General features: G+C 37.6%; 1 protein-coding gene across 1 annotated transcript; it reads left to right on the top strand.

Moving 5' to 3' along the window:
• Positions 1–712: 712 nt before the first annotated feature.
• Positions 713–8,795, top strand: LOC115923789 (methyltransferase-like protein 27). Its single transcript, XM_030985105.1, has 5 exons — positions 713–1,066; positions 3,339–3,461; positions 5,136–5,271; positions 6,408–6,500; positions 8,171–8,795. Exons 1-5 carry the CDS (start codon positions 938–940, stop codon positions 8,356–8,358), a joined length of 669 nt encoding a protein of 222 aa, XP_030840965.1. The 5' UTR covers positions 713–937; the 3' UTR covers positions 8,359–8,795.
• The last annotated feature ends 554 nt before the right edge of the window (positions 8,796–9,349 follow it).

Raw genomic sequence — 9,349 nt, 5'->3', positions numbered from 1 at the left:
CGACATGACAAAAGGCCCGGTCACACAGCCTTTCGCGTCTGTATCGCGGGTAAAATTTCGCGATTTTTTTTTTGCCCGCGGTTGCCCGTGGTGGAAAATGTGCAAAATTGGCTTATACCCGCGGTTTACCCGTGGTATGCCCGCGGAACAGACGCCGGCGACTGTTCCGCGTCCTTATCGCGGGTGAAGCGCGGCGGTACCGCGGCCTACCACGCTTACACGCGGTACACACGCTAATGCACGTGATAACAACGCGGTACAGACGCGGAACAAACGTGCTATGACCGTGCTCCACCCGCGATTACCTGCTAAAATTTCGCGTCCAATTCCGCGTGTAACCACGTCTTAACCGCGGCCGTAGCACGTCCTAGCACGTTCGTTCCGCGTCTGTACCGCGTCTTTACCGCGTGTGTACCACGTGTACCGCCCGCGATTACCCGCGGTCTAAATTTTTGGGCAGCCCAAAACTTTTTCGCGCGGCCAACCGCGTGTGAATTTCTTACCGCGTGTAACGACGGGTAAAGTACGGCTGTATCGCGTCTTTATCGCGACCTCAACGCGTCCAACAGCGTCTGCTTCACGGGCAGAAATTTTTGGCCGTGATTCGGCCGCGATACGCCCGTAAAGGGCTGTGTGACCGGGCCTAAAGCCAGATTGGCAAATGATCTGCGCATGCGGTAGAATCCCGTTAGTCGAAGCCTCTGGCCGCTTGAACGCACACGCATTGTGGCGCGCGCTGAGCGGTCTCACGGTACGGCGTGTTTGATTTTTAATCTCGTTTGTGAGGTGGCTATCAGGCTGAATAATGCCGAGCTGAACGGGCTATAAGCGTATCAGCCTCAGACCACGTCCATGCTCAGCCCATGCTAGTCGGAAGTTGTTGATGCACTCATACACTTGACTTATTCTGTATGTTAATTTGATACATTACAAGACAATGTCAATGACAACAGGAACTAGTGAAGATGATTTACATTGGAAGAATATGTACTCTGCATCCTCTGGGGATCTTGATCTAAAGCGTCTGGAACAAGCCTACAAGGGATGGTCAGAGACATATGATGAGGTATACATTTTCATTTATTATTAATTTCCAATGATATCCTAAAGCATGCTAGAAATTTAAGCTAACGGTTTGAAGAGTAAGAGGGCATAGCATGGTGTTGCATATCTAACTCTTCTATTTTGAATCATTGAAAAATCATCTTTTATTATATAGCTTTCACAAGCCTGTTGAATTTCTACCTACCTTTAAGGGTTAGGTGTTGAAATTAGATATGAAATTAGTAACACCTAGCTATAAAGGGGAAGTCCGCCCTGATATCTAGTTGGTTTGAATAGAAGCAGAAAAATAAGAGGAACCATAGATCACCCAGTAGTATTGAATAAAAGAATGCTTTATACTCTTGATAAAAATTTTACTTTTAAAGAAATAATAAATAAATTGGCTTAAATTGGCATTAATTGACCGAAATAAAAGCATCTATTGAATTTTTTTTTAGAAAAAATATTTACGTAGTCTGTCATTTAGGGTTGGGACATGTCACACTTTCAAAATTTGGTCTCGGATTGATTGTTATATTTAAATTACAATATAATAGCTAATGGTGTAAACAAAATGCTAAATTCAGCGAACTTCATGCGTGGGCCTCAGTATCCTAAACTACCCGCTTTGATCGTAAAGTAAGGGAATTCAGCGTTTAAACAAAAATGTAAATTGCTTAATAGCTCACTGTCATTAGAACCCCGTGGACATTTTCTGGTACCAGCTTTTAAAATTTTCTTTTAATTTTCTTGACCAATTTCAAAGTGCTTTGTACCACTAAAAAGAGGAGTCTACAAGAGAACCCTGAAGGTAGTTTGTAAGTTTAGTCGGGTGCGGGAATGGGTGGTTACGATTGTATTTGGGGTTTCGTTTACCTCTCTCTTCACGCAGGGGTATGGGTGCTAAATAAGTCTAGGTGATATATTCCATATTATCACCTAGCCCACTGTACTACTTGTAGCTACTTGCTCCCTCTATATAGAAAACAGTCCATAAGCGGTGACCATTGGTCCCCTATGATCATCTTTTTCATATGTTAATTGAGAGCTGAGTTGATGAGATAGCCACCTGTCAGTGACCACGCTGTGTGGTGTAATCCCTCCTGGCCAAATTAGTACAGACGGCCTTTAAGGCTTAATTTACTCACTTTTCCTTGGGTTAGTATTTCTCGTATTTCGTCATTTCTCACAATATATCGTTGTTCACTCATTGTGTCAGGGACGTGATAGAGAAGGACTGGAATCAAGCCGCTCTCCTTTGACCCCATGCTCCAAGCCGCCGAAAAGTTATGCGCTAATCTGCAACTGTTGACCAGGTGGTGAGATAAAAGAGCGCATGAAATTTCGGGATTTAGAATTCCTACATCAGAAAATGGTATCACAGCAACTGTTCGCTGTCCCTTCCAATGATTTCTCATCCATTGTTGAATGTGTAAAGAGTAGAACAAGCGAACACAAACTTGTGTAATTTCATCCTTTTTTAAACTTGAAAAATACAAAAAAACACGCGAAAACACACATTAGCAAACTTAATGTTATTGAAGATTGTAAATCATGGATCAAATAACGGGACTTTAAAGCATGCACAAATTAGCGCATCATCCTAAAATATTGAGTTTTTGACTCTGGCACACAAATTAAAGGAAGGACGGAGTTCTAAATTTGAAAAATTGTTTGATGCACTATTCCCAATAAAATCCCCATATAAAGTTTCTTATTTACACTGAAATTTTGCCGGTAATTTAATATTTTGTAATAAATGTAAAACTGGTGCCTGGCTTCCGAAAGTCCCCGCAGTGGAAGCGCGGTTCGGAGCATGGAACTTCAAAGCCAAGTGGAATGTTACACATCCCATTGTTACGCTTTAGAACTCAAGAATGCGTTTGAATAAATTACAAGAGTTTCGCCTCCTTTTCTTTCACCTCCCTGATTGTGTAAACCTTTTTAGAGCTACCTGATTATGTTATACCAATACTCACTTAGCAATTTATATCAGCACTGTTAAATGTTTCTTGTTGTTCTGCCCATGGTTACGCTATTCTCACTTGCACTGAACTAACAATAGTAGAAGTAATAACAATGATGATGATGATGATGAAAATGATGATAATAACAATAAACAATAACAATAACGTTAATAATAACAATACTATTACTAATAGTAATGATGATAATAATAATAATAATTATATTAACAATAATAAATAATGATATTAACAATAATGATAATGATATTAATAATAATAATAATACTAATCATACGAAATAGTTATAAAACCATCTTCTTGTTCCAGGATAATGAACAAATGTTATACAAAGGCCCTCATCTAGCTGCACAGAAACTCTCCAAGTTGATGCCAGATAAAAGCAAGAAGATCTTAGACGTGGCCTGTGGAACTGGATTGGTTGGCAAAGAGGTACATAATACAGCTTAAAGGTCTGTGTCTGTGTCTGTGATAGGGTGTAATATTGAAGCCCTCAAAAAAAATTGCGCTTCAGAATGATCTTGAAGTGCTTCAAAAAAGTAAAAATCTTTGAGTGACCGGTTTTACCATACTCATTTTCCCCAATAGACTGTAGTGTTATAAACAAAACTGTCCAAAACTCTTTGGCAAACAGTTTTTGACATTTCTAATTCCAATCATAAATATCTTGATAATCAGAAAGGCGATCGGCTTGTAAATTTCATGGGATTCCTGACTGACCTAAAGGTTTGTAATTATGATTGCAGCATGAGCTAAATCTAGGATGTTGTTTAGAATGTGAGGGCAGTGAGGCAAAGATACCCAATCCCTTTAAAGCGAAGGGTGAGTTCTGTCTAAAAGGTGTAAAGTAATATGTGACCTCCCTCGTTGCTTTTTTAATGTCATGTTTGGAAGAATAGGCTATTTTTGGAATAAACGTTGCTGCAATGGATTGCTCTCTCATATTCGAAATATGACAACAAATATCTGAAATGCTTGGACTAAACAGGCAAGCCACATGTGTGCGTAATCTTGCACAACTCTCTGTGCGGTGCATGTGACTTATTGAATTGAATTGAATTGAACTTTATTTCATTCATCATAAAAACATCATAACAAATAGCGTACAAGTCACACATAGCGTACAAGTTAAAGAGAAACATTTACAATACAATACAACAACAAAAATATATATGAACGTGGAGACAGCTGCCACCAAAACAGTAATAAAGTATAATACAGTATTGTATTGTTGTTTGAGAGGGTGATTATAAAAAAAAAAAAAAAAAAAAAAAACCTACTTGAGGGGGGGGGGGGGGGGGGACAAAAACAAACCCAAACCCAAAATCAGACCTTGTACATAATCAATCTTTATTTATTTTGCTGGATTAAAAATGATTTATATCTCGTTTTAAAAACGTTAATCGATGGACTAGATTTTTTTATCTTAAGGTATATTATTCCACAATTGTGACTCCTTAAAAAAATTGATTTCTTAGTTATAATTAGTCTTATTTTATTTAAATGAAAATTAGATAGACTTCGAGTATTATATGAATGTAATGCAGAATTAAGACAAAATTTGCTGGAAAGACTAATTGGTATGAAATGATTAAAACATAAGTACATAAATATTGCAAAACTATAATTACAAAGATCTAGGCACTTAAGCAACACTGAGTCAAATTCTTCTCGTTTTGGTAATTTTAACACCTGGCAGCATCCACCAATAATTTGTACCAGCGAACTAGCCTTTCCCAATGGCTTCAGAACGGTTTAACTTCATGAGCAGTATTGTGTTTAGTCCAGAATCTGGCCTATTTAATTTTGATCTCCACCACACCAACGCTACCTCTCCCTACTTACTTGCTACCAGCCGATGATGGCGTGATCATTAATTAGGACGGCTTGAATCCAGTGTGTAGGGAAATATAAAGGACCAGGCAAATTCTGGACTCTATTGGGTTTGATAAGGACACTTCGAACACTTGAGGTGTGTCATGAAACAAGGATTAACCAAAAATGCACTACACACCTAGATCTTCACTTATCATTTATAAATATGTCCAAAAAGCTTCTTACGGTGTTACTGATTTTCATTCTATTACGATTCCCCTATTATATTAGCTTCATTCACAAGGCTATGTGAATATAGATGGCGTTGATCTGGTTCAGGACATGCTCACTCATGCGAAACAGACAGGAGTCTATTCCCGACTAGAGGCCTGTGACGTCATAGGGCAGGGGCTTTCTTGTCAGGATGGTGAGACAAATTTGGTGGAAGCAATGACGTAGATCATAATCAATATATGCACTGAGAGTGGACGGATGACTTAAAATTGATTTCATTCGTAACACCTCACCTGCTATTAGCAAATGCTAATGACAGGGGATATCGACTGCTATGAGAGGACTGGCTGTTTTAAAGGCTCAAGGGGACGTTGCATCCTGCCATGACCCGAGTCGATATATCTTTTATATACCGAATTGACACAATCATTTTCTCGAGTAAAGATTGGTTAAAAAATCACATAAAATCTGACACACTGTCTGTTAATCTTCGCTGGAAAGATGACTGAATGTTACAATCATTTGGGAATCGCAGACAAAAAGCTCTGTATGGTATCTGCGCTGGCAAAAGAAAATTTTAACACGTAAACCAATGGGGATCTAATCAAAACTTAACTATTTTCCCGGTACCCGGAATCTTTGGGAATCTCACTCAATTATTATTAACCGTTACTGGCATTGTTCGTTTCTTTACGGGAATGGCTAAAATCACGACTCCAATTTCGACCAATCAGATGGCAAGATTTCTAAAGAGAGGTGTATAACATTTTCTATTGGCTAGTTATGTAATCATCCACATCCAACTTTTTCGGTCGACTGTATATAAATTTGTGAACTTTGAGATGAGGGTAATTCATTGGCAAATGATCCCTGTTACTTTATGAAACAAATATTGCAGATAATGTTCGGGCATTATATTTATCCTCAATTTCATGCATCCTCGGTGTCTTCGAAACAATCGGAGCATCCTCATGTATTGGTGGACTCGGTTCTTTATTGATTTGTAATAATTTAAAAGGTAAAACTCAACTCAAGAAGAAGTTTGAAAAGGATGTTACATTTTTCTGGAACAAGTCTAATAATATCTATACATGAAGCAACTTTGTTAGATAATAATGGTTTTGAATTTGTAAATTAGATTTTTTAAATTTTGACGAATGAAGGCCATGAAATATGTTTAGGCCTTTATTAGCAATTCATTCAGAACAGAACAATACAATTTGCATCGCAGCTGAAATCCGAATACCCTTAATAACCAATCATGAAATATCGATGACACTAGGTAACACATTCTTGCTCATAATGTCCTCCTTCGTGGTTGTATTACAGGTACCTATGACGCTATCGTGTGTGTAGGGTCATTCAACCAGGGATGTGTAACACAAGCAGTGTTTCCAGAACTACTTCGGGTAGCAAAGAAAGGTAAAAACACGACATTTACCAACTAAATTATGTATAGGTCTTTCGGGGCCGCATTTTTTAAATTTACAAGGCAGCCTGTGGTTTTTACGGCTTTAATTTAAATAAACGCGCTCGCGAAGAGTCTAGCTAGCTAGCTAAACCTGCGCATGCGCACATGGTAACCGTTAGGGTTAGTGGTAGGGTTATAATAATCATTCAAATCCACCTTTAATCAGCTCATCGTTATCTCAATCGGTAAGGACAACGTAATACAACTTTGGAGTTGTGGATTCGAATTTCAGTATTTATTCAGTTTTTATTTTACCTTTATAAAATAGTGAGGCAAAGCAATAAATAATCAAAGTCTAATTGTTTTTGACCTCTTTCCAAGCTTTCATTGCTATAGTTTTACCTTTATAAAACAGTGAGGCAAAGCAATAAATAATCAAAGTCTAATTGTTTTTGACCTCTTTCCAAGCTTTCATTGCTAGCTAGACTCGTCGCGAGCGGGTTCTTTGAAATTAAAGCCGTAAAATTACAGGCTATTGTGTAAATTAAAAAAAAAAAATCACTTCCGGGCCACATCATACATAGTAACACGCCCTTTTTGAATGGGCCATTTTCATAATGTATTCTAATTTTATGAGTACATCTTTGTAAATTGTCTAGTCTCGAATTATTTCATTTTGCATTAGCTCGTAAATGAAATAGTCAGAATGCAAGCCATAATGTTTTTCCTACCTATATCAACAACTGATGTATCCGATTCGTATCCTGACTATCGAAATCAATTAATATATGATAGATGAATGCAATAACTCGTTGCCAATTACTTGTTCAAGTATGAATACATATTGAATCACAAATTAGCATCGATTTGGGATAAGGAGTGATTAGGTATGTTTAGTTTAACCCGTGTCGGCCCCATTGCCTCGCCAACGGAAATGGGGTCTAACACTCTAAAACTCATTATCTTCAAAACCCATCTAGAACACAAATCAACAAAAAACCTTGTTCTTAACAACTTTTCCAGGTCTGAAAAAAATTGTACAGGACTATAAGCAAGTCGTATTGTCCATGTTTTTTAGGCTTCCTGGATTGAGATTAGCAACATTATTACATATTGCACATATGCTCATTAGATGATTATGCTAATATGGCTATTAAAAAAGTTGCCCAAGGTTGCCGAGCTGACAGCCAAGCTGAATTTACTTCGATACCCATCTAGAACACAAATCAACACAAAACCTTGTACTCAACAACTTTTCCAGGTCTGAAAAACTTCTACAGGAGCACTCCGAGAAGCAATTCGTATCTATTCTATCACGTTAAATTTCAATGTCCTTTTTTTTTTTGGGGGGGGGGGGGGGGGGGTGGTAAACATTTTCAGGAGTTAAGCTTAATTTCTGTTTTTAGCTTAACCATGTATATTTTGCATTCTTTCTAAATGTTTATATTTTTTTGCTGAATTTTTATGTAATGTTGTAATGTTTTAATATGTCTGTTTAATTGCACAGACAAGGTCCCTGTGAAGAGCAACGTTGGGTATTGAAAGGGTTTTCCATTAAAACAAAAACTTGAAAATTATCTTTTTCTTTCTTTTTATCTTTCTTCGTCTCTATCTCTATTCCTTTATCATTCTTTTCTCCCACACCCCTCATTTTATTATTATTCTGACTCTTTTCCACCAGGTTGTATCATTTTGATTGTTATGCGAGAGGCATTCGTCTACACCTGCCCCGCCTTCAAGAATAGTCAACTCGACACGGACATTCTCATGCGTGCTCAGAACGAAATCTGGAAATATATCCTACGTGAAACGGTCCCTAAATACATTGGGGAGTTAACTGGTCTTCTTTATGCGATGGTAGTCCAGTGATGTCATCGTGTTCCACAATTTACTCCTGCTTCATACAGAGATGTCGATGCCGATCAACATGTTTAAATGAATGTGTATAGAAAAATGTTGTCAATCAATACAGGGGCAGATTTACTTTCACTTTGTTAAAACCTAGGAGAAGAAAAACAGACATAGAAATAATAATAACGATAATAATGACATTTATAAGGCGCTTAATTATATGTGTTTCTTAGTGCACAGGTGGTATTGTCTAACTCAGTTTAATTGTTCAACATGTTCGATAGCTTAAAGAGAAGATTGAGTTCTTGAAAGAGGTGAAAAAATGATTTGTGAGCGTTATCATTGTATTATGCAATGTGGAAGAACATCAGATAAAATATGTTCCCTGAAAAGCAAGGCTCTTCAAATGCTTTAATATTCTAAATATGGCTGTAACATCATAACTTCGGGACGGATTTTTTTGCTACATGTTCGTGTAGTCCCATAAACAACTTTCTGTGTACAGTGCTTGTAACTGTACCAAGACTAGGCAAAATTTCTTATCATCTTGATAGATGATCAACCTTTTCTGATCGATTCCACAACGTTTCTTTTACAATGCAATCGCATGACAAGAACTCAACTTTATATATAAAGTAAGATGTGAAACTTAAAAGATAAAACCAGTTATGGTCATGCGACTGCATTGTGAAAGGATTATTGTGGAATCGATCAGAAAAGGTTGATCATCTAGCATATAAGTCTTGGTGTGTACTGCAAGGTTCTAGAATCATCGAAATGATACAAAAATTGGCCCAGTCTTGGTAAAGTTACGAGCACTGTACACAGAAAGATGTATATGGGACTACGCACAAGTGCGCGACACATGCGTTATATCTATCAAGTGCAAATAGATATAATAATTTACCAAATATATCAATTAGTAGGCAGTTTCTCGGCAAAATTTGTATGATCACGTACTAGTCAAAACATTGTGTGCGGGCAAGCACTGAATCAAATGACCGGGGTA

Source organism: Strongylocentrotus purpuratus, unplaced genomic scaffold (assembly GCF_000002235.5).
Source record: "Strongylocentrotus purpuratus isolate Spur 01 unplaced genomic scaffold, Spur_5.0 spur5_contig_835, whole genome shotgun sequence".
In the NCBI taxonomy this organism is placed as follows: Eukaryota; Metazoa; Echinodermata; class Echinoidea; order Camarodonta; family Strongylocentrotidae; genus Strongylocentrotus; species Strongylocentrotus purpuratus.
The sequence above is the reverse complement of the archived record's forward strand: the minus strand, read 5'-3'. Positions and strand labels throughout refer to the sequence as shown.